Source organism: Delphinus delphis, chromosome 15 (genome assembly GCF_949987515.2).
Source record: "Delphinus delphis chromosome 15, mDelDel1.2, whole genome shotgun sequence".
NCBI classification, from domain to species: domain Eukaryota; kingdom Metazoa; phylum Chordata; class Mammalia; order Artiodactyla; family Delphinidae; genus Delphinus; species Delphinus delphis.
In genome coordinates this window covers 71,568,292-71,592,392 of record NC_082697.1, presented here as the reverse complement: position 1 = coordinate 71,592,392, position 24,101 = coordinate 71,568,292, and the positions used below count along the sequence as shown (strand labels likewise).

The following is a 24,101-nucleotide window of genomic DNA, read 5'->3' as shown; positions in this document are numbered from 1 at the left end:
ATAGTTATAGACTGAACGCTAATCCTAGATCTGCCTCTGGCTGAAGTCTGAGCTTGGCCCTGAATGAACGTGTTCTCATCCAGCCCTGACCCTGACTATAGACTGAACTCTGACTCTGCCGAGACTGAGACCCCACGGCCTCACACAAAACCCCATCCCAGCTACCCACTGAGCCCTGACTTCCCTGGCACTCCCTCCCTCAGCCATCTGGTAAACCAGAAGAGAGTAAGGATGACTCAAAACCCCAAGTCCCCTCTAATGGGCAATCCCCTTACCTGGCCATCCGTCTTTTGAAGGACAGTGAGCTGGTGATGGCACTAGGATGATGATGACAAAGAAGAGAAACAGGAGGGGGTTAGAGTCTCTGGGATCTAGCAGCAAGCAGAGCAGGGTGGCTCACCCAAGAGTGGGGAAGTGAGGGCAGGGCTGGACCTGGTAGAGCAGCAGGGAGTCAGGAGCTGCGATTGACCGAAACCCCAGCTTCCCACCACCCTCACTGCACCTCCCACCCCCTCTGGGAAGGGAAATTACATTTCCCCATTTTAGCAAGGGGTGGTGAGAGGGAAGACTGAGTGAACACAAAGCCGAAAGTACAAGCAGGACGGAAAGTGAAACCGGGCGCAGCCCCCAGTATAAGACTCCCCCTGCCCGGGAGATGGCTGTCCAAAGAGGCTGGCCCCACCATGGGCCAGACGGCAGGCGACATTGGCTGGCGTGAGTTTGAGGCCAGGGCTGGGGCAGAGGGGTGGGGGGCCTGGCTGAGACTGGGCAGAGGATGGGTGAACTTGCCTGCTGTGGATGGGCGCCAAGGGCTGAGGTGCTACTATGTGGGCAAGACTAAGGATACAGGATACAGCTGACTGGAGGATGGGAGTGAGACAGGCATAAACTGGGGAGAGGGGATGGGGCAGAGGGGTAGTGATCAAGCCAGGGCTGGGCAGAGGATGGGGCAGGGCAGGTTGGCTGGCATGAACGGGGGGACAGCGTTCTGCAGAAGGGTGGAAGTTTGGTGAGGGCTGGGCTGAGGATGGGAAGAGTTGACTGGCATGAATGGGGAGAGTCCGGCAGGCGCTCTGACCAGGACCAGGAGCATAGATGAAGCGTTTATTTGGGGTGGATGAGCAGGGGCCAATCAGCTTGGCTGAGAACTGGGTCTGGCTAGAGGAAAAACAGTCGGAGCAGGGGGCTGGGGCCAAGGAGTCGGCAGCCTAACTGGGTCAAGGGTCTGCAGTTTGAAGCTTGGGAGGAGGTCCAAGCTACAGATGGTGGCTGAAGAGCTCAGAGGCTGGAAAGAGAGCTCTAGACAGAGGAGCCGATGGTAGGGTTGGGGTAGGGACCAAGGGCTGAAAGACGGGGACAGAACCTTCAAAGGCCGGGCGAAAGCCCCAGGATTGGCTGCAGAGGGGAAGGAGAAACCAAGGGAAGGGTCTGGGGGCTCCAGAGCTCAGGCAGAAAGCAGGGGGTCAGTAAGAGACGGCACAGCTCAGTTCTGGGTGGGCAATATCCACCAGGGCCTCGGGGTGCCCACCCATAGAGCTAGGAAGAACCCCAGTCTGCCTTAAGTCTCCAGGGTGCCAGAGCGGACCCCAAGCCAGGGAGCCTGAATGCTAGATTGCAGGCATGACCCACCACCTGTGTTAAGTCCATGGGCATAGTGGAAGCGCCCAGAATCTCCCCTTAGTCTTTACTGAGAGTACATTTCGAGGAGCAGAGCCCAGGGCTTAGAGATCAAGGATGGATAGGAAAGAGGCATGGAGAGAAGTGGGGGCAGGAACAGACTTCAACTTAGTGACCAGTTTTGGTTTGGGTTTCGAGAAGAATTGTGTAACTCCCTAGTGATTGCTAGATTTCCTCTCCCTGAAGAAGACACGGCCCTCTTCCCAGAGCTCCAGCCCCACTGCCCCTCTTCCTTCTTTCCAGGAAATGCAGGGCAGGAAGCACTTTCAGAAATCAGCCAGTCTGACTCCCCCATTTTACAGATGGGAGCCTGAGGCACAGAGATAAGACGTGACTTGTTCAAGGGAAAAACCCAAATGAGAAACAGGTTCAGCCTTCCATTCCAGACCCTCCTCCCTCTCCTGGCACCCCGTGTTCCTCCCAGCCTGCAGAGTGATCTACCTGCCTTGGGGGAGGCTGGACCAATCTGTCCTTCTGACTCCCCGGGACAGAGCCTCAGCATCATCAGCCCACCCCTGGGGCCCTGGTTCAGGTCATCAGAGCCGCCTGGCTGAGCCCGGGGAATCCTTGGCAGAACAGACCGTGCCCACGCCAGGGGAGGTGGCGGTCTCCTCTGAGTTCCCTGGGGGAAGCATGCAGGCTCTGCATTTGGGCAGATCTGGAATCCAGTCCTGGTCCCCTCACCCTCTGGCTATGTACCCTTGGGCAAGTCAACCTTACTGAGCCTCACTTTCCCCATCTGCAAAATAGGGAGAATAATAGCACCCAGGCTGCCACATACCCTCGTGCAGTTTGTTCACTGAGAAAGACACTTGGCCGAGGGAGATAGTGGGGTTCAAGATGCAGCCTGAGATCCGCTTGCAAAGGCGGGCACTCTGTGCAAGACTGTGTCTGCCTGGGGGAAGGGGCACTTTCCTTTCACTGTACAGAGATGCCATATGGTGTCTCAACAGCTTGTTAGTGGTTTTGAGGGGTCAGTGAGATGACACACAGAGCGTGCCTGTAGTCCCTTCCCTTTCCTGAGTTCTTTTCCAGCTCTTCCCCTCATCTTGCCCGCCCCCTCCTCATTGCTCCAGGGGTCAGCCTTTTGCTACTCTCCTTGCTCCTGGCTCGAGCTGGTGTCTGGGGATTCCCGAGGCCCCCAGGGAGGCCCCTCCGGAGCCTGCAGGAGTTGCAGAGGGAGTTCAAGGTCAGCCTGCATCTCTCCAGGAAGCTGCTCTCCGAGGTTCGGGTCCAGGCCCGTGACTTTGTGAGTCTCCCTAATGCAGCTGGCTCTGGGGATGGGAAGATCTCCAATCCCCTCGGGCCCCCACTAAAAGACCTTGCCCCATAGGCTGAATCTCACCTGCCAGGAGTGAACCTGGACCTTCTGCCCCTGGGAGAGCAGCTCCCCAACGTTTCCCTGACCTTCCAGGCCTGGCGTGGCCTCTCTGTGAGTGGCGGACTGGCGGGGTGGGACAGGCAAACTGGCAATAAGGCTGGGCTGGGGGGATGGAGATAAAGTTGGGGATTGAATTGAAGATGGATTTGGGGATAAATTGAGGGAGAGAATCTGGATGAGGCTGGGTAGGTCACTGAATATAAAGATGAGGCTGGAATAAAGAAATGGCGTTAGGAAGAAGGTAAGAATGAAGCTGAGCAAGGAAAGATGTGGGGATGGAAACAGAATGGGGTTGGGGTTAGAGGTTAGTATGGAGGAGGCGTGGAGCTGGTGTTACGAGTGAGAATGGTAAGAGGTTAGGGATGGGAAGAAGGTTGGGGATGAGAGTGAAAATGAAGTGGGGGATAGAGAAAGAATGGGGATCGCTGGTGAGGATGGGAATGGAATGGGGTTGGGTAGAGTTGGAGATGGGATGGAGAGATGGTGACATTGAGGCTGGACACAAGAAAGAGGGATGGAATTGGGATAAGCATGGGAACAAGGATGGGAAAGAAGTTGAAGACAGAATGAAAACAAGTGAGGAGATGGAGATGGGGCGGGGCGGTAGAGAAGGGAATGGAATGGGGTTGTGGGTAGAGAGTGACAGAAGGATGGAGATGGGGTTGGGGGTTGGAGATGAGCTCGGGTGTGACTGAAAATGAGGTTGGAAAAGGAGATAGGATAGAGATCAGACACAGTGGAGATGGGAATGGTGATGAACATAGGAAGGGAGTAGAGATGGAGATGTGGTTAAGGATGAGAATAGATATGGGGACGGAATGGGGATTGGAGTTCATGCTGGGAATGGGACCCAAATACAGATGAGGTTGGGTTTGAAGTGGGTCATCCTTGGCCTGCAGGCCTTTCCTGATGCCTTCCCTCCCCTTCCACAGGCCCCAGAAAGACTCCACTTCCTCTCCATGACACTTCACCCCTTCCATACCCTGTTGGGAGGGCTGGGGAGCCAGGGGTTCTGGACCAGTTCAGAGAGGTTGCAGCTGTGGGCCATGAGGCTGGATCTCCGAGATCTGCAGCAGCATCTCCGCTTCCAGGTAGAGTGCCCACCCACCCTCCTCGACCCCCAGAGATGAACACTCAAAATTGAGGCTCATTGGCTCCCTTTGAAAACACCCCCTGCCCAGAGGTAGGATAAGTCTGGAAGGAGATGCTCCAGGTCCTCTGAGTGTGTGTGTGTGTGTGTGTGTGTGTGTGTGTGTGTGTAGGTGTACCAGGTCCTACCTCTGCCCCCTGAACCTCTGCCTTCTCTTGGGGTCTTGGTTTTAAATGAGAGAAGCCAGGACAGCATCTGGCATCAGCAGGCCCTACAGCAAACAAAGCACGTTCCCTTCTCCCTCATCCTCTGACATCACCAGATTCTCCTGAACATTTCAAAGGGAAACAGGAATTTTACCCTTAATAAAAGAATCGAAAATGAAAACAGCATAAAAACTAACCATATCACCTTTCTGCCCATTTCTGATCTTAAGACGACGCTTAAGAGAGGAACTTCCAGTTCCCTGGTGGTCTAGTGGTTAGGACTCTAGGCTTTCATTGCCAGGGACCAGGTTCTATCCCTGGTAGGGGAACATCCCGAAAGCCCCATGGCACAGCAAAAAAAAAAAAAAAAAAAAGAGAGAGAGAGAAAGAGAGGACCTTCCAGAGTCCCCAGCCCCCCGGGCAATCCTGGATGAGTGAGAGCCAGCTCCATGAGCACCATCTTGCTCTGTGACTTCCATTTATTTGAACCAAAAACAAAATCAGGCAGTTCACATGAAACGATGACATAATGGAGGATGCGAAGTAGGGGTTGTCCAGGGAAACCATGCCCTTGTGGTCTCTGATGTCATTCTGCACCACTGGGCACATAAAGGAACAAGGATTCATTCAGGGTCTCAGGCGGGCCATTCTCTGACCCATGGGTCTCTCCCCACAGGTGCTGGCTGCAGGATTCAACCTCCCTGAGGAGGAGGAGAATGAGGAGGGGGAGGGGCTGCTCCCAGGGGCTCTGAGCGGCCCCTTGCAGATGTCAGCCCAGGTGTCCTGGCCCCGGCTCCTCTACACCTACCAGTCGCTACACTCCTTGGAAATTGTCTTGTCTCGGGCGGTGAGGGACCTGCTGCTGCTCTCCCAGGCCGGGAACCCAGCCCAGGCCTTGGAGTTCCCCACACCCAGCTCCCAGCCCTGATGGAGGGTGACTTCTTAGCCCCTTCCCTCCACCCATCAGGACTTGAGGACTGGAGTCTGGGCCGGCAGACAGGCTCCGGCTCATCTGCCTTAGACAAGGCACGACTCCACTGTTCTCCTGCCCCAGACCCTATCCAATAACTTAAGGCCCCTCCAGTCCTTGCCAGATATTTATTTCTTAGATATTTATTTATTGTTTAGAAAAATGGTTTATTTATTGTTTCGCGGACCTGCTGGTCATCCTCAGACTAGGCTGCCACGCTGGGTGCCTAATAAAGCACTCTCACCCTCTCTCTGCCTCGGCTTCTTTTCAGAGAAGGGGTCCCGACACGCAAAGGGGCCCTGGAACAGAGTCTGAGGCTTCTGTTTACCCTGGACTCCTCTCTGATCTTACATTTTTGGGGTTCCTGGCCCACCTTCCCCCACTCTGGCTTGTTCAGCTGGTGGCTGCCGTAGTAACCAGCAGGGTTCTGAGACCGAGCTCCCACTTTGGAAGCTCAAGGCAGCTGGTCTGCTTCTCTTTGGTTGCAAATGGAGCACCACCGGCCCTCCTGACCTCTTCCTCCAGGCCGGCTTCAACCTCAGAGGTTTGCATTAGTCCTACACAGCTCTCCAGGGCCTGATGGGGGGTTGAGAATCCGGGGGGGCGGGTCAAGGAGTGGGCGCAGTAGAGGGGGAAGGCTGTGGGGAGAACTGTCTCTGTCCTCGCTCAGTCCTCCAAGCAGCTGAGACAGGTTGGGGAGGTAGGCAAGGCAGGCCATCAGAGAGAGATGACCCCAGCGGGGCAGTGGTCCACCAGCCACATTGGACAGTCAGACTCCTTAAGTTCATGGTTCTCGCAGACATCTGGCTCTGTCTGCTCCGTGAATGACACACCAAGAAACTAAGGCCCAGAGGGTGGAAAGGATGCGTCCAAAGCGGCAGAGGGAGTCAGGCTGAGCAGGGTTCAACCCAGCCTTCTGAGCCTCACGTCCCAGTCACTGGGGCTTTGGCTGGCCCAGCCTGGCTCGCAGCTCCTGCATCATGCCAGGGTGTGCCAGGCCAAACCTGCAGACGGAAGACAGGCCGTGGGAGCTGGTGTCCAGATGCCGTCAGCCTCCTCCCCATCCCAGGCCGGTCACCTCCCCCTGGGCTTACCTCTGTCCCAGGGGCCTTCTGGCTGGCAATGGAGTCCCTTCAGGGCTGGAGGAGCTTGGCTCCGGGGTGTGCTCTGGCTCGAGAAGTCTCTGTTCGGGGGCTACCAGCTCTTCCTCCGGTGGGGGGCTGGGAGGCTCCTGCGGTTGCTCAGGGGCGGGGTTCCGTCGGAAAGAGGGCCGGGAGCGGCGCTGTGAGGAGCTGCGGGACAGGAGGGCTCGGCTCCTCGGGACAGAGACGTCCAGGCGAGCCCCGGGGAGCAGGGCCTACGGGGAAGAGGGCACGGGGTACCACGGGGCCGGCTTCAGCTTCGAGATTCTGCTCTGTCCAGCCCAGGACCCTACCTGGAGCCCTCACCTCACTCCAGCTGCTGTGAGCCTCTCCGCATGGTCCAGGCTTAGCCTCTGCAGGGTCCTGGTTGGTTGACGGGTCCTCTTGGCCCTGGATGCCCTCCAGGCCTTCTGGGTCAATCTCCTCAGCCTCTGCCTTTTGGTCTCCAGTCACCTCGATATCCTCCACCGCAAGGGGCCTTTGTGCCTCTCCCTCGGGGTGCGTGTCCCCGTGCTGCCCCTCACCGCTTTGCCCCTGCTCTGTCCCTTGCCATCCTCCAGCCTCTTCTTCCCACAGTGTGTGCCCTCCTGGGAGGCCCTCTACCCTCACCACCTGGGAGCCCGAGGTAACGCCATCCATCCCCCAGCTTCCTTCTGCTACTGCGGATTCCTCCACCTCAGCCTGCTGTCCCCCGGGCTCACCCTCCTGAGGGGCCTCAGAAGCCTCTGCTTGGCCACCTCTGCCAGGCGCCTCCTCCCCTGCTGAGCCCTCCAGGCCAAACTCCTGCCCACCTGTTTTCTCCCCCTCTGCAGCCACTACCAGGTCCTCACCTCCGCCGGCTTCCTCTCTCCCTTCTGAATCCCAGTCTCTCCCGAATGCTTCCTCAGCCTCTCTGCCGGGCCTGTCCCCAGTCCCAGGAGCCCTTCCATCCAGAGCTGCCTTATCCTCCACCGTCTCGGTAGCCAAAGAATTTGTCTCCAGTTCGTTGCTGTCCTGGAGACTCAGAGCCTCCGCCTCCAGCCTCCAGCCTCTCCTGGATGTTCTGTCTGCCCCCCAGGGCACGGTGGCCTCCACCTCCTCCTCCTTGGTCTCTGTGGCGTCTGACTCTCCCAATGACTGGACGGTCCCTGCTTCTGCTCCCTGCCTTCCACCCAGCTCCTGGTTCTCTGCTCCAGGGGTCTCCCCCTCCTCTGCTCCACGCCAGGCTTCCTTTGCTTTCATCCATTCCCCACCTGCCTCTGGGACCTCTGGTCGTGCAGACTCTCGGCCTCCTTCAGCCTCCGCCACTGGTGCCTGGCCTCCTGTAGCCTCCTCCTTCCCCTCTTCAGCATCTGCTTTTTCCTCCTGGGTGTTCCCTCTCTCCACATCCCTTCTTCTGTCTTCCCAGGCTTCCGCCACAGAGCTGTTAGGTTCTACATACCCCACGTTCCTGGGATATTCCTCCAGGCTCCTCTCTGTCTCCTCCCTGCTCCGGGCTGGAATGCTGCAGAGCTCTTCCTTACATGCCTGCCCTTCCTCAAGTTGCTCTATGGGGGTCTGGGGGCCTCCCACCAGCTCAGGTTCTTGGCCTTCAGTGACCCTGTGCTCGAGGCCCCCCCACCCCACCTGCAGTGCTTCTCCCCTGGCCTGAGCCTCTTCCTCACCCCTCTCCCTGCTGAACTCCTTCTTGGGCCTGGCCTCTGGCGTTGCCTCCAAGTCAACATCACCTTCAGCCTCATTTGCTGCTTTGTCCTGGAGCAGCTCAGCCTCTGCAGCCCAGCAACTCCTCTGCTCTTGCTCGGCCTCCTCTGCCTGCACCACCTCCTTGAGACTGGTTTGAGCAGCCCTGATCTCTGAGTCTTGCCTCTCCACAGCCTCTCCCTCAGCCTGATCTGCCTGGCCCTCAAAGCCCTCCCCTCCCTCCGCCTCTGACTCCTGACCTTCCTCAGCTTCCCTCCCTGCTGCCTGGTCCTCGGCCGCTTCTTCCACTCTCTCGGTTCCCAGGGCCTGGGTCTGTTTGGGGAAGAGGCTCACTTCAACCTCGCTATTCTCATCTACCTCCTCCTCCTCCTGGCCTCCCTTGGAGGTCTCCTCTAGGGCCCAGACTCTCCCAGTACCCTCTGGGATCCTTTCTCCTGGGACTGCCCCATGTTCAGTCTCCCCAACCCCTGGGAGGTCAGCCTGCTCCCTGCCTGAGGTTTCCCTGTCCTCAGATTCTGCCCCTGGCTCCTGTGTCCCCTGTGCCCTTGTGCTTCGGCCACTCCTTACCACTACCACCTCTTCTTCCCTCCCAGCCCCTTTGGCCCCAGGCCCCTGGATCTCCTCTGCAGCTGTCTCATCAACCCCCTGCTCTGATTCCTTTCTGTCCTCTGCTACCTTTTGCCCACCAACACTCGCCGTCCGCTCAAGCTCCTTGTGCCAGGTCCCCTCTGACTCCGCCCCTCCAGCCACCCCTGGCTCTGTTGCCCTGACCTCTTCCTCCTCCTCCTCCCGTTCCCAGGTTCTCAGTGTCTCCTCTCTCTTCACTTCCTGCTCATCGGGCTGCTGACTCTCCTGGGCTTGGCTACTCCTGTCTCGACCAGCCTCAGACCCTGCCTCAGATTTCCTTCTGGGCTCCAGGGGGATGCTTGAATGCTGGCATCTCGTGGCCGTGGCTGCCTCCCAGGCCCCAGTGTCCTGCCTATCTGCTTGAGACCCATGGGAGCTGCCTTGTCTGCCACCCCAGGTCTGTTCTGTAGCTGAGCTTTCCTCCTGGCACCTTCCAGCCTCTCCAGGCCCTCTCGGCCCTCCATCCCCCTTGCTTTGGCTGCCTCCAAGGCCCTCCACGGCCTCCTGGGCTTCCTCCTCTACCTTCCCCCCGAGGCTTCTTGCAGCCACCTCCCCCAGTTCCTCAGCTGCACACGCCTCCCTCCTCTCTGCACTGGGGACATCATCTCCCATAAGGTAGGAGACAAAGGTGCTGAAAGACTCCTAGAAGAAAAGAGGGATAGGGACAAAGGTATTAAGAGGAAGCCCAGCCCTCTCCCTCGGGGCCCTGGGCCAGAGGGACTCGGGAGAAGGAAGAGGGGTTCTAGGATCTAGGAGGAGGAGGGGGACAGAATCTGCAGAAGGAGCAGGAAACGGCCTAGATTAGAGGTGTGTGGATGTGTTTGTGGAGATGAGGGGATTGAAATCCAGAGAAGATCGGGCTAGCAGGCTGCCTGATTGTGGGGAAGGAATCTTGAGTCTGAGGAGAAGCTCAAAGGGAGAAGGGAAGGTGAGGCCCCAGGGAGCAGGGTGAAAATCTCTGGCCTCTCTTTGCCCCTCTCACCAGTGCCCCCCTCAAGGCCTGATGCAGCCCAGGGAGATGTAGCCGGAGGAAATCCATCCTGTCTGTCTCTCTGTGTGTCCAGAAAGCTGACAATGATTGTCCCCACCCACCAAGCCAGTCTTCCCCAGGACCCAAGACACTTCCTCTTCCCCTGTCTCTCCCTGATGCATCCCCACCCTGAGCCCTGCCCACCTTCTGCAATGCCCACAGCTGCTTCCAGCCCAGTCTGGGAAGTGGGTGTATATCACACAGGGGACTCAGGTGGTGTACATTCGGAGCTAAAGGGCAAGGGAGGAGGACCGAAAGGAAAGAGCGGGAGCAGGAGACCTCAGAATTGGGGAGGGGGGAGGGGCATGTGGCAACTGCAGCTCAAGTGACTCAGGTCTTGTATTTACACCTCAGCCGTTTCCGTCTCCCCCCAAAGCCACAGCCTCTCTGTGAGAGGAAGCTGGGGTTTGTGGTTCCTGTTTTGCCTGGGGACAAGGAGTAGGAATGAGGAGGGGGCTGGTAAGAGCTCTGGCTTCTCATTTCAGGGTCATTAATGCTTCCCCAAGAGGAAGAAGGGGCTGGATTGGTGGCTCCAATGCCCATTCCCTCACCTGTAGTCATTCTTGCGAAACGAAACTTAGCTAAACTTTGTACTGTGGTTATTCACGTCTACCTCCCAGCCTCCTTTGAGTTCCTTGAAGGTGGAGGCCATGTATGACACGTTGCTGAATTTCTAGAGCCCGGCATGGGTAGTAGGATCCCATTTTTCATTGGTTGAGTGATCTGGGAAGCCTCTCAGTGCTGCGGCCTCTCCCGTTGCGGAGCACAGGCTCCGGACGCGTAGGCCCAGCGGCCATGGCCCACGGTCCCAGCCGCTCCGCGGCATGCGGGATCCTCCCGGACCGCACAAACCCGCGTCCCCTGCATCGGCAGGCGGACTCCCAACCACTGTGCCACCAGGGAAGCCCTGGTGCTCTATTTCTTATTGCCGAGTCTCTAAGGTCACCTTTAGGTCTAACGTTGTATGTTCATCAGTAAATTTCCTTTTTTGTTTTCTCATCTGTAAAACCAGGGTTGAACTACTACTTTGGTTCTAAGATAATTTGAGAAAGGGGCTCTGTTAACCACCTTGGATACTGCCAACAGACAATTCATGAAATCTTTTTAGGTGGGTGTTATCTTTATGTGCAGTTTCTAAAGCAATCTAAAGGCAACAACAGACAGAAATAAGAATGACCTGAAGCTGGCTGCCTTTGTTGTCAGCCAGAAACAGTACCGGCTAGGCAGGTGGCCATATTTATTTCTGGCAGTTGCAGAGGAGCTGAAGCCATTTGCAGCCATGATTAGTGCTGGTACGGTAGATCACGGCCTTGGGCGTCCCCAACTAACGTCATGGTTCTTCTTGCTGATCCTACCTATCCCAGTTTTAAACCGGTGGTTCCAGGGTTCTTCCAGCCTCTCTCAGTCCCCCGCCCCGAAACTGGGTAGGTCTAAAGAGAAGATCGAGAAAAGACCCGGAAGTGGTGAGGACCTTCAAGCACGTGATGAGGGACCGACAGGTGCTGTCACGTGATCCGTCATTCCTGAGTGCGGAATGTTTAGGTGCTCTTAAAGGTACAGGCTGCAGGGCCCCCTGCTTTAGAGGGGGCGGGGGCAGAGTCCGACGGGTGGGGCGTGGTGGGGCGTACGAGGGCGCAAGATGGAGGCTGGGGTTAGGGCCGTGGCTCTTAGAGGCGCCAGTGCAGCGGAGAAGCCGGAGCTGGGACCGGCAATGGGACGTTGATCCCTCTCACCTGTCGTAGACCCTCATCCGCCTCATCGGAGCCAACTCTGAACTCTCGCTGACTCTGGACCCCTCGGGGGACCTGAACTTGATGCCATGGGAGGCTGTGCGGGGCGGCGCCTTTCGGATTCGGAGGGTGAGTATTTCTGCCCACCCTCACGGGATTGACTTCCTCGGTCCCGGGAGAACGCCCGTTGGCCCATCGTGCACCTGAGGGGGGGGTGGGGGTCAGGCCCTCTTCTTTTCCCCCTTCCAGGAGAGGAGGCCAATCCGGCACTTAGGCCCCCGCCGCAGGACCGTCAGGGGACCCATTGGAAGAACGCGGTGGGCTTCTGGTGAGTGGCCTGAATAGGGTGGGAAGAGGGAAGCAACAAGAGGGGTGAGAAAAGAGAGTTGAGCTTCCAAAAAGGAGCTGAATCCACAAAATATTTACTGAACCGCTTGGTTTGCCCTGAGGCCGTGTGTAAATTTCCCAAATTTCGCTCATTCCCTTATCACCTTCCCCTTTGGGCCAGCTTCTCATATGACCTGCAGGGATCTTTTCTTCATGTTTTTACTCCAACCAACTCAGCCTTTATTTTATTTTTTCATGAAAATAATATCTATTCAAATTCAGAATTCGTGTCTCTGAAATTTTCTGTGTGACCGTTTCTGAGATGAATATCAGTAACAAATCATTTAATTTCTAGACAAATCTCAATGTCATCGGTTATCTTCTTGATTTTAGTTTCTCTGAATTTTCGTTTCCTCAGCTGTAAAATGGGATAATAGCAGGCGCCTTGCCATGTTGTGAGGATTTTATTTTATTTTATTAATTTTTATTGGAGTATAGTTGCTTTACTATGTGGTGTTAGCCTCCACTGCACAACAAAATGAATCAGACATACACATACAGATATCCCCTCCCTTTCGGACTTCCCTCCTATTTAGGTTACCACAGTGCATTAGGTAGAGTTCCCTGTGCTATACAGTATGTTCCCATCTGTTGTCTATTTGTACATAGTATCAATAATGTATATGTGTCAATCCCAGTCTCCCAGTTCCTGCCTCCCCACCCCTTTCCCCCTTGGTATCCATACATCTGTTCTCTACGTCTATGTCTCCATTTCTGCTTTGCAAATAAGATCACCTATACCATTTTTCTAGATCCCATATACATGCGTTATTATATGATACTTGCTTTTCTCTTTCTGACTTAACTTCACCCTGTATGACACTTTCTAGGTCTATCCACATCTCTACAGATGACCCAATTTCGTTCCTTTTTATGGCTGAGTAATATTCCATTGTAATTATGTACCACATTTTCTTTATCCATTCCTCCATTGATGGACATTTAGGTAGCTTCCATGTCCTGGCTATTGTAAATAGTGCTGCTATGAACATTGGGGTGCATGTGTTTTTTTTGAATGATGGTCTTTTCTGGGTATATGCCCAGTAGAGGGATTGCTGGGTCATACGGTAGTTCCATTTTTAGTTTTTTAAGGAACCTCCATACTGTTTTACATAGTGGCTGTATCAATTTACACTCCCACCAACAGGGTATGAGGGTTCCCTTTTCTCCACACCCTCTCCAGCATTTACTGTTTGTAGATTTTTTGATGATGGCCATTCTGACCGGTGTGAGGTTATACCTCACTGTAGTTTTGATTTGCATTTCTCTAATAATTAGTGATGTTGAGCATTGTTTCATGTGTTTGGGCCATCTGTATGTCTTCTTTGGAGAAATGTCTATTTAGGTCTTCTGCCCATTTTTTGACTGGGTTGTTTGTTTTTTTGATATTGAGCTGTATGAGCTGCTTGTATATTTTGGAGAGCCAACTCAGCCTTTAAATTTGTAAATACATGTACTTTTTAAAAGAAAACTGTAAATCACTACTCTGCATGGAAAGCCAGTATTTTCCTAACGCACATTTAAATAAATGCATCACTACCTTTTAAAAGTCATCCATCTACCTCCTAAAATAATTCGAATACTGAGCTTTGGGAAATACTTCTAGCACTAACCTAAACATCAAGGACTTGGGTAACAGATTGGGTTGGAAGTGAGGCTCTCTCTCTGAGCCTCAGTTTCTCAGCAGTAATATGGGAAGAGCAGCAGTACCACTTCAGAGGCTTGTGAAAAGGACACATGATATCCTGGGGCTGGGTCCTGTTCCCTTCCCATCACTGATGGCAGCTCTGGGAGATGAGAATAAGTGAACCAGATCCTTCATAGATCATGTAGGGTATTATCTTGTTTTGATCTCTACAGCACTCTGTGAGATAGTCAGGAGAGACGTTTGAATCCTCATTGTACACATGAGTAGACTGAGGCCACTCAAGTAGGAAGTGGCGGACTTGGGACCTGAACATAGTCCTTTGGATTTCAAGCCCCCAGCATCTTTCTACCATACCACAGTCAGAGACAGTGGATCAGTGGATGAGAAATGCCCCGGGAACTGAATCATGGTGGGAGCTTGGAGGAGAGAGTCATCAAGGATAACTTCCTTCTCTTCCTGGGAGAGGTCTCAGAGATTAGATATGAACCTAAGTTTGTTGTCCCAAAGCCTGTATTTCTAACCTTCTCACTAAATGGGGATGGGGTCTGGCGACAGAGAAAAAAGAAGGCACAGGAAAGGGGGAGGTTTGGTGCTAGGACTGTGGATAGATTGTATATAATTATATGTCTGTTCTTCTATGTCAATTATATCTCAATAAAACTGGGGGGTGGGGGGATCTGTCCTGCTCACTCCAGGCTCCTGGGCCTCTGCAACAACTTCTCTTACGTGGTGATGCTCAGTGCTGCCCACGACATCCTCAGTCACCAGAGAGCACCTGGGAACCAGAGCCATGTAAGTGACCCTCTCTACCACCACCACGATGTTTAGTCCCTATGGGAAGATGAGGGACTCACCCTTGGGCAGAAACCCACTTGAAAAGTTCATGGAATGAGGTGGCTAAGGGGTGGGGCGAGATGGCTAAAGTTCCCAGACCTGAGAACAGGAAGCGTCTTTAAGAATCAATTTGTTCTTGTAAAGCAATTGCAAACTCAAACGTTGGCCGGGTGGGACTATAGTCTAAGGCATGTTTTTTTGTTTTTTTTAATTAATTAATGGCTGCGTTGGGTCCTCGTTGCTGTGCACGGGCTTCTCATTGCAGCGGCTTCTGTTGTTGCGGAGCACAGGCTCTAGGTGCGCGGGCTTCAGCAGCTGTGGCTTGAAGGCTCCAGGGCACAGACTCAGTAGTTGTGGCGCACGGGCTCAGCTGCTCCGCGGCATGTGGGATCCTCCCGGACCAGGGCTCGAACCCGTGTCCCCTGCACTGGCAGGCGGACTCTTAACCACTGCGCCACCAGGGAAGCCCTGAGGCATGGTTTTTTAACTCCAGCACTGTTGATGTTTTGGGCTGGATAATTCTTTGTTGTGTGACTTTCCTGTGCATTGTAGGATGTTTAGCAGCATCTCTGGCCTCTGCCCACTGGATGACAATAGCATATCCCTCAGCCTCCAGTTGTGACAACCAAGAATGTCTCCAGACATTGCCAAATGTTCCCTGAAGGGTATAATCATCTCTGATTGAGAACCTCCTGTCTATGATGAGCTGGAGGATGCAGGCCCAAGGGGAACAGCTACCACCTTGCAGGTCCAACAGGGAATTTGGTCCAAGAATAGATTTTTCTGGAAACCCAAATTTTTTAAATGAAAGTTCCCGAGTGTGTTACCCAAATAAAGTCACTTACAAGGCCATCTTTGGTGTGTGGACCATTAGTTTGAGACTTCTATAGAAACCTCCCCTTCCCCCTTGTGCACATAGAGGAACTGAGGTCTTAAGAAGCCAGTGCTAACCCAAGGCCATCCTTCAAGTTAGAGCAGAGCTGGGAATGGAGCCCGGCCCTGTTTGTCTGCCCTCCTGCCTCCCTGGGTGAAAGACTTTCTTGTCTCCCATCAGGTGGACCCAGACCCAACACCCACCTCCCATAATAGCTCATCTCGATTTGACTGCAATTCTGTCTCCACAGCTGTGAGTACCCATCTGGTCCTCCTTTACCCTTACTCTGGGTCTGTAGACCCCACCCACACCCCCTCAGCACCCAGCTGGTACTATCATGACTCCACTAATTAAGACGGCCATTTACTGAGCCCTTTCTGTGTGCAGCGTATATTAGCTTATTGAATCCATACAACAGTACTGAGTTAGGCTCTGTAATCATCCCCGTTTTCCGAATAAGGAGACTGAAGCTCAGAGAATGTGAATACCTTGACCCACAGCTAAGGAGAGGCAGACCTGGGACTGGAACTCAGATCTGTGTGACTTCAGAGCCTGTGTTTGTAGCAGTCTAATGGGCTGGTTTCTATCTTTCCTTGGCCACTTGGTTGGGAGGGTTGTCCCTGGGAAAGTCTGGGGTCTCACTCTGTTCTCCTGTCCCAGGCGGTGCTCCTGGCAGACATCCTTCCCACCCTCGTCATCAAATTGCTGGCTCCTCTTGGCCTTCATCTGCTGCCCTACAGGTCTGGGTGGAGGTGGCGGGAGGAAAGGCAGGTGGGATCTGACAGTGGGGAGGCTGGGAGGGCAGAGGAGGTGGCGAGAGGGCTGGGGAGCTGAGAATGGCAGCTGACCGTCCCCCCCGGCCCATATCTCCCTTCAGCCCCCGGGTGCTCACCAGTGGGGTTTGTGCTGCTGGAAGCTTCATCCTGGTTGCCTTTTCTCATTCGGTGGGAATCAGCCTGTGTGGTGAGTGTGAGGTTTTGTGTCAGGTGGGGGGTTCAAAGGAACTACAACAGAGCATTGGTGGGGGTAATCTCCTCAGCTTCCCAGAGGAGAGGGATTATTTTTGTAACCCCCGAGAAGCATGCTAAGACTGTCACAATAGGGAACGGGAGGTGAGGTCGATTTGGAGGGGTAGGCGGTGGGGAAGATGGGAGGAAATGGACAGATCAGATGGAGATCAAGATGAGCAGTCCCAAGCGTCTGTGATGGAGGTGGAGGAGGCATCAAAGATGAGTTCTTGGGAATTCCCTGGCGGTCCAGTGGTTAGAACTCGCTGCTTTCACTGCCGTGGCCTGGGGTCAACCTCTGATCGAGGAACTAAGATCCCGCAAGCCTTGCGGTGCGGCCAAAGAAAAGAATGAATTCTTACTCCTGATTTGATAATTGGGCGGATGGAGGTACCATTCCCTATGAGAGGACATGCAGAGGAAGGGGTTGGTTCTACTTCAGATCTGGAGCCCAGCCTATCCAAGGGATCTGTGTTTAGCCCCTCTGTGCAGATGCAGAGGAGGCTGTGGCCACACCCCTTAGGGAATTGAGGCTATTGGGGAAAGGCTAGGTAGGTATGGCCGTGCTTGTCCTTCTCCAGGTGTGGTCTTGGCTAGCATCTCTTCAGGTCTGGGGGAGGTCACCTTCCTCTCACTCACCGCCTTCTACCCCAGGTAAGCAGGCAGAGCAGGGAGTGAGGGGAGGGGTTCCCACTGCTGGCTTTGGTCCTTCTTAGGGCTACTGTGTTCTCCTTCTCAGGGCTGTGATCTCCTGGTGGTCCTCAGGCACTGGCGGAGCAGGGCTGCTGGGGGCACTGTCCTACCTGGGCCTCACCCAGGCTGGCCTCTCTCCCCAGCACACCCTGCTGTCCATGCTGGGTATACCCGCACTGCTGCTGGCCAGGTAAGCGGCCTGGGCTGGGAGGAAGAGGGATTCGAGGAGAGAGAACTTGCACGATCCCAATCTTCAGATCCCTACAGCCATGTGGGGGGATGTGGGTTCTGGACTCCAATAGGCCCGAGTCTGAGTTCTGGGCTGTCACTTGTTAACTGTGTTGTATGGGACGAGTTACTTTACGTCTCTGACCCTCAGTTTTCCCATATTTCAAATGATGGTGGCTTTCCTTGCTTCCCCGTGCGGTGACATGCGTGAAGCATTCATTACAGTGTGGTTCCTACAATGAGGGGGCAAGGACAGACTCTGTTCATTTTGTGTGTATTTTCATGTGAATTAGGAAAAGTTTCAATTGGTTGACCAAACCTGTGATTTCACAGATTATCGCTTAGGATAAGGCCGTGTAGAAAAAGTGAATCAATTGAAAGGGAAATATTAAATAAAAAATATTATACACAGAGGGAATGTGGATATGGCAAATGTCATGAAGGCAAAACATAAGTGACCAAACTTTGGAAACTTCTGGCCTAGCACAAAATGAACACGTGATAAATGGTAGCTAGAGCGATTATTAGAAAAACAACAACAAGAAAACAGGGCTGACACGCTTGGCGTGAGCCAGGAATCAAAACGAGGGCCCATGGATTAGAAACAACAAGGAGATACATTTCAGTTCCAGAGAAGGAAGCATTTTTGCGCAGTTGGAGTTCTCTGGCCAAGGATGGAGGGCCTTGGCGGAGAGGAGGAATGAGGGGGGCTGCCCTGGGAAGAAGTGGCCTTTCCAGCCTGACAGAGGCTCTTCAATCTTCTTTTCATTCTTCCCACTTCCAGCTATTTCTTGTTGCTCACGTCTCCTGGGCCCCAGGACCCTGGAGGGGAAGGGGAGGCAGACACGGCAGCCCGGCAGCCCCTGATAAACAGCGAGGCCCCAGAGTGGAAGCCAGGTAGGAGACACAGTGATCATCAGAGTGGTCACTTTCTCTGAGTTTCTGCCTTTTCCTCTCTACTGTGGGCAGTCAGAAGAGGGAGTGGATAGGCGTGCTGGTTATGGTGAGAGCCGATCACATTCATCTACTCAGGAAATACTCACTGAGTACTGACTATGTGTTATACCATTCATAAACAAATAACAGAATCTGAAGCACGTTGTTTTCACACATTGATAAGTACTAGAAGAACATAACAGAGTGATGTGCTTAGAAATGACAGATGGGGGGACTTGCCTGGTGGTCCAGTGGTTAGGACTCTGAGCTTCCACTGCAGGGGGCACGGGTTTGATCCCTGGTTGGGGAACTAAGATCCCACATGCCGTGCAGTGTGGCCAAAAAAAAAAAAAAAGCAAGAAATGACAGATGGGGGGAGGAAAGGGGTTCTATTTAGAGAAGGTGGTCAGTGAAGGCCTTTTTGAGGACATCTCATTGGGCTGAAATATGAATGACAAGGAGTCAGCCCTGTGCACATCCAGGTGAACAGGTTTCAGGTAGAGGGAAGAGCAAGTGCTAAGGCCCTGTGGTGGGAATGAGCTTGGGTGTTCAAAACCAGAAAGAAGGGCCCACTGTGGCTGGGTAGGGGTGTACCGCCATCAGGCTGTACAAGAACCATGAAGAAGTCTCATCTAGTTACTTTTTTTTTTAATCATGGTAAAGTATCCATACCATGAAGTTTACCAATTTAACCATTTTTAATTGTACAGTCCAGTGGCGTATGTGCTTTCACACTCCTGTGTTGGCTGGCTGATTCTTGCACACCAGCACCCCTTTTCTGAGTCAGTGTGCCGACCTCACCTGCCCTTCTCTCCCTGCCCCCCTGCAGGCTCCAGCTCACACCTGTCCCTTCAGGAAAGGTGGACCGTGTTTAAGGTACGGACGGTGGCTCTGGCGTGTCCCCTGCGGCCAGTGTTCATCTCCCAGCCTCCCGCTTATGTCTCCTGACCCTTCCAGGGCCTGCTGCGCTACATCGTCCCCTTGGTGCTGGTTTACTTTGCTGAGTATTTCATCAACCAGGGACTTGTGAGTGAGGGCTGCCGGGAGGGGTGTGGAAATAGTGATGAGGGTGGGGACCCACACATCCCCGTCCATCTCCCCCATCTGGTCCTTGCTGCAGTTTGAACTCCTCTTCTTCCGGAACACGTTCCTGAGTCACGCTCAGCAATACCGCTGGTGAGAAGACTGAGGGTGGGTGGCAGCACGGCAGTGGGCTGGGGGGCGGGCCTTTGATGGTAAGGACTGGGGTTGGGAGGGGCTGCCCTGCCGAGTAGGCACCAGAGGGGCTTCCTCTTACTCGCCGCCCCCTTGAAGGTACCAGATGCTGTACCAGGCCGGCGTCTTTGCCTCCCGCTCTTCTCTCCGCTGCTGTCACATCCGCCACACATGGGCCCTGGCCTTGCTACAGGTACTGAGCCCCTGGCCCTCGCTCTTCACCTGCCTTGGCTCCCAGCTTCCCTAGGCCCCGATGCTTCCCTCCCTCAGCAGGGGTTATTGATTGCATACCGTCATGTTCTAAGCACGGGGAACAGAGGCCAGCAGGGATCTGTGTAAAATGAGTGGCCTCAGGAGCCAGGCAAACCTGGATGCAGATCCCAGCTTCTGTACTCGGTAGCTGTGTGATTTAGGGCAGGTCCCGGAACTCATCTGAGCCTCAGTTTCCTCATGTATAAATCAGGCATGGTTGTAAGAAATAGAAATGCGAAGAATGAAAGAACAAGAATCTATATTGTGTCTTAATCAGCTAGAAGCACTTATTTAATGATTATTTGCCCAAGCCTCATGCAGAGAGGCAGGCTTTCAAATAATGTTTCCAATGATAAGAAAATGTTCAGTTCTTTTATTCTGGATGGTTAATTACAATAGAATCAGTGACATTGGAGTCAACAGGTTATTTATCTCAAGGCTGGTGAGCAAATTCATGGCGAAGGTCATGTAAGTGATTAAGCTTTAAATGAATGAAAATACCTACAACAGTCTAACAAAAGGAGTTTTACTTAACCAGCATTCATGTTTCATTGTCACATGTCTACGGCCACTGAAGGTAACTATTAAAAAAACTTCAACTCTTTTTTTTTTTTTTTTTTTTGGAAAGAGAACATGATTTTAAACATTCATGTCTTCTTACTTGTTTCTAAATGTCAGAGTTCTCGGTGGTCAGACTTGAAAACACTTTAAAACAAGTCATTGGCAACCTCCAAATTATTCTCAGTGACTCTAATATCCCTCTGGGCCATAATCTTGGGACCAGACGGGCATATAAAAAATCGCCTTTAGGGCTTCCCTGGTGGCGCAGCGGTTGAGAGCCCGCCTGCCGATGCAGGGGACACGGGTTCGTGCCCCGGTCCAGGAAGATCCCACATGCCGCGGAGTGGCTGGACCCGTGAGCCATGGCCGCTGAGCCTGCCCGTCCGGAGCCTGTGCTCTGCAACGGGAGAGGCCACAGCAGTGAGAGGCCCACGTACCGCAAAAAAAAAAAAAAAAAAGGAAAAAATCGCCTTTAAAATAAAGCTTCAACCCTTACAGGAAAGTTTTTTGCCCTTTTCAATAATTCAATTCTGTGATAACAATATAGAGAATTACGGTAGATGACACTTTAATGTTATGTCAACAGCAGGCAGATATCCTCTAACTTCCTTCCTTATTTGCCTGAGCAGGACTGCCACCCCAGGGCTTTGTACCCGCCAAGTCCCAGATTGTATCAACAATTCTTTTTTTTTTTTGACTGCACCACACGGCATTTGTGTTCTTAGTCCCCCGACCAGGGATCGAACCCATGCCCCCTGCAGTGGAAGCACGGAGTCTTAACCACTAGACCGCCAGGGAAGTCCCTGTATCAACAATTCTTAACTCAGGGTTCTACATTAGATGCCACTGAAATGTGTAGCTTATGATTTTAGCTATAATTTTAACCAAGGTTGCTTCATAGAATTAGCAGCTTATAATCATTTAATTCCATTACAGAAAGTGTCTGGCCTAATGCTCCAGATGAAAGCATCTGCAGTGTTTCTAGGGTCATATTAGTATTACCAGGGTGTGTTCTTTTAAATGCAGATCTCTGAGCCCACCTCACTCTTCCTGAATTAGAACCTCTGAGGGCAAGGCCTGTGTAGGTAACAAGATCCGCAAGTGATTTGTGTGTACATTAAGCATGTGAACCACTGGGGTGGCCTACACGCTGGGGACGCAACCCTGTGCACTGAGGACCGGGACAGTGGGATCCCCTGAAGGACTGGGGCACAGAGAAAGGGACCTACACCCTTGGGTGGGGTCAGTGAGCCTTCTTAGAAGGCGTGGGGACATCTAAGCCACGGTTTCTCAACCTTGGTGTTATTGCATTCCGGGCTGGATCCTTCTTTGCTGTGACGCTGTCCTGTGAGCTGTGGGATGTTGAGCAGCGTCCCTGGCCTCTGCCCACTGCATGCCCGTAGCACCCTCCCTTCCCGGTTGTAACAACCAGGAACATCTCCAGATGTTGCCAAATGTCCCCTAGGCAGCAAAGTCACGCCTAGTTGAGAACCTCTGGTCTCACCATAGCCTCAGTTTGATAAAATAGAGGGGAACTTCTCCATTCAGGAAGACTCTGGGAGGAGGAATGAGGTCATAGGAGTGAGAGTGACCCTGATCCAAGCTGAGCTGTGAACGGTGGTGACGAGGGGCGCCCAAGTGGGGGAAGGTGGGATAGCATCACGGGCAGAAGGAGTGACACGGCCAAAGGGAGGAGGGGAGGAGACCCCCAAGGTCTAGGATGCTGGGATGCAGTAGGGAGAAGGCCTACCCCAGATCCCAGGATCTGGTAGGCCAGCTGGGTGTTGGGATTTGATCCAGGCCTGTCAGCCCTCATCCTCATCAGCATCTCTCAGAACCGGGGCCCGCTGGACGGGATGTCACCTCCCTTCCTGCCCACCTCTGGTCCCAGGCTCAGCCCTCCCCTCCACCTGCACCCACAGTGCCTCAACCTGGCCTTCCTGCTGGCGGACGTGTGGCTGAGCTTCCTGCCAAGCATCTACCTCGTCTTCCTGATCATTCTGTATGAGGGACTCCTGGGGGGCGCGGCCTATGTGAACACCTTTCACAACATTGCCCTGGAGGTCAGCACCAGTCGGTCGAGGGCTGTGGGTGGGTGGCCTCTCTGGGAAAGTGCCAGGCAGAGGTAGCTAGGACTGAAGCCTCACCCCTGCTCCCCACCCTCCCCAGACCAGCAGTGAGCACCGGGAGTTTGCCATGGCAACCACCTGTATCTCGGACACCTTGGGGATCTCGCTGTCAGGGCTCCTGGCCCTGCCTCTGCACGACTTCCTCTGCCAGCTCTCCTGACACTCTGACTCCTTGGAGCATAGGACACAGTGACCTGGGCCCACACTGAAAGGCGGGCAGGTCGGACCGACCCCAGGCCCACGGCCCAGAGCCCACCCGTGAGCTCTGCCCCCAGCCATCCCTACACGGCTGGGATGTAGAAAAGTGCTGAGGTCCTGTTCCCCTTTGCTGGAGGGGCAGCGGCTTTCTTCCACTCCCAAGCTGCTTTCGGGGAATTTCTTTGCATTATGCCTTCAGAATAAATGCCTATTTTATCAATTGACTCTTGTGCCATTTTTCTCTCTGAAAAAACATTTTCTTCTATTATAAAAGCGGGAAGCTCACTTTGGAATATATACAGGAGCGTGTAAAGAAAGTCTTTCAGCAAATTGTCTAGTCTTTGAGGCTTTGCTTATTTGTTAATTCCTTTATTCCTTTACTCATTCATTCACTGTGTGGGACAATCTGTATGCATTTTTTCCCCAACACGTAAGTTTCCAAACTTACAGAGAAGTTGAAAGAACTTACACAATGATTATTGATGTAGGTACCACCTGGGTTCTACAATGAATGTTTTGTTCAACTTTTTTTTTTTTTTTTTTGCGGTACGCGGGCCTCTCACTGCTGTGGCCTCTTCCGCTGCGGAGCACAGGCTCTGGACGTGCAGGCTCAGCCGCCATGGCTCACGGGCCCAGCCGCTCCACGGCACGTGGGATCCTCCCAGGTGGGGGCACGAACCCGTGTCCCGTGCATCGGCAGGCAGACTCCCAACCAGTGTGCCACCAGGGAAGCCCAGTTCAACTTATTTTTGTGATGCATTTCAAAGTAGGAGGTTGACTGCAATACACCTCCCTCTAAATGCTTCAGCATGCACATTTTTACCTAGAATCCAGTCTATTTTACAAGTCCCTTTTTTAAAAAATTTATTTATTTTTGGCTGCGTTGGGTCTTCGTTGCTGCACGCGCAGGCTTTCTCTAATTGTGGCGAGCGGGGGCTACTCTTCGTTGTGGTGCGAGGGCTTCTCATTGTGGCTTCTCTTGTTGCGGAGCATGGGCTGTAGGCGCTCGGGCTTCAGTAGTTGCAGCACACGGGCTCAGCAGTAGTTGCAGCTCGTGGGCTCTAGGGCGTGCGGGCTTCAGTAGTTGTGGCGCACAGGCTCAGCTGCTCCATGGCATGTGGGAAGTCCCAACAGTACCTTAAAAAAGGACTTGTAGAGGGACTTCCCTGGTGGCACAGTGGTTAAGAGTCCACCTGCCAATGCAGGGGACACGGGTTCGAGCCCTGATCCAGAAAGATCCCACGTGCCGCAGAGCAACTACACCCGTGCGCCACAACTACTGAGCCTGCGCTCTAGTGCCCGTGAGCCACAACTACTGAGCCCACGTGCCACAACTACTGAAGCCCACGTGCCTAGAGCCTGTGCTCTGCAACAAGAGAAGCCACCGCAATGAGAAGCCCACGCACTGCAGCGAAGAGTAGCCCCTGCTCTCCACAACTAGAGAAAGCCCGCATGCAGCAACGAAGACCCAACACAGCCAAAAATAAATAAATTAATTAATTAAAAAAATAAGGTACTATTTATATACAGTAAAATACACAAATCGTTATATATTTTTAAAGTAACTGAGGTTGGCTTAGCAGTATTTCCCATACTTCACTGTTAA

The 24,101-nt window shown here is 53.4% G+C and overlaps 3 protein-coding genes across 3 annotated transcripts; 2 read left to right on the top strand and 1 right to left on the bottom strand.

The window, feature by feature from the left end:
- Positions 1 to 683: 683 nt before the first annotated feature.
- On the top strand, positions 684 to 5,282 carry IL27 (interleukin 27). The gene is made up of 5 exons (XM_060033099.1): positions 684 to 714; positions 2,754 to 2,926; positions 3,011 to 3,109; positions 3,991 to 4,149; positions 5,031 to 5,282. Exons 1-5 carry the CDS (start codon positions 684 to 686, stop codon positions 5,280 to 5,282), a joined length of 714 nt encoding a protein of 237 aa, XP_059889082.1.
- On the bottom strand, positions 4,592 to 9,812 carry APOBR (apolipoprotein B receptor). The gene is made up of 4 exons (XM_060033098.1): positions 9,756 to 9,812; positions 6,773 to 9,415; positions 6,419 to 6,681; positions 4,592 to 6,328 (listed from the first exon to the last, which is right to left on the bottom strand). The coding sequence occupies exons 1-4, from the start codon at positions 9,810 to 9,812 to the stop codon at positions 6,259 to 6,261; spliced, it is 3,033 nt and encodes a 1,010-aa protein (XP_059889081.1). The 3' UTR covers positions 4,592 to 6,258.
- A 1,355-nt stretch (positions 9,813 to 11,167) lies between these two features.
- On the top strand, positions 11,168 to 22,715 carry CLN3 (CLN3 lysosomal/endosomal transmembrane protein, battenin). The gene is made up of 16 exons (XM_060033097.1): positions 11,168 to 11,357; positions 11,546 to 11,662; positions 11,783 to 11,861; positions 14,264 to 14,360; positions 15,457 to 15,528; positions 15,937 to 16,016; positions 16,154 to 16,239; positions 16,865 to 16,937; positions 17,023 to 17,166; positions 17,989 to 18,101; positions 18,970 to 19,016; positions 19,098 to 19,166; positions 19,261 to 19,316; positions 19,455 to 19,548; positions 22,091 to 22,231; positions 22,338 to 22,715. The coding sequence occupies exons 2-16, from the start codon at positions 11,623 to 11,625 to the stop codon at positions 22,455 to 22,457; spliced, it is 1,311 nt and encodes a 436-aa protein (XP_059889080.1). The 5' UTR covers positions 11,168 to 11,357; positions 11,546 to 11,622; the 3' UTR covers positions 22,458 to 22,715.
- Positions 22,716 to 24,101: the final 1,386 nt, after the last annotated feature.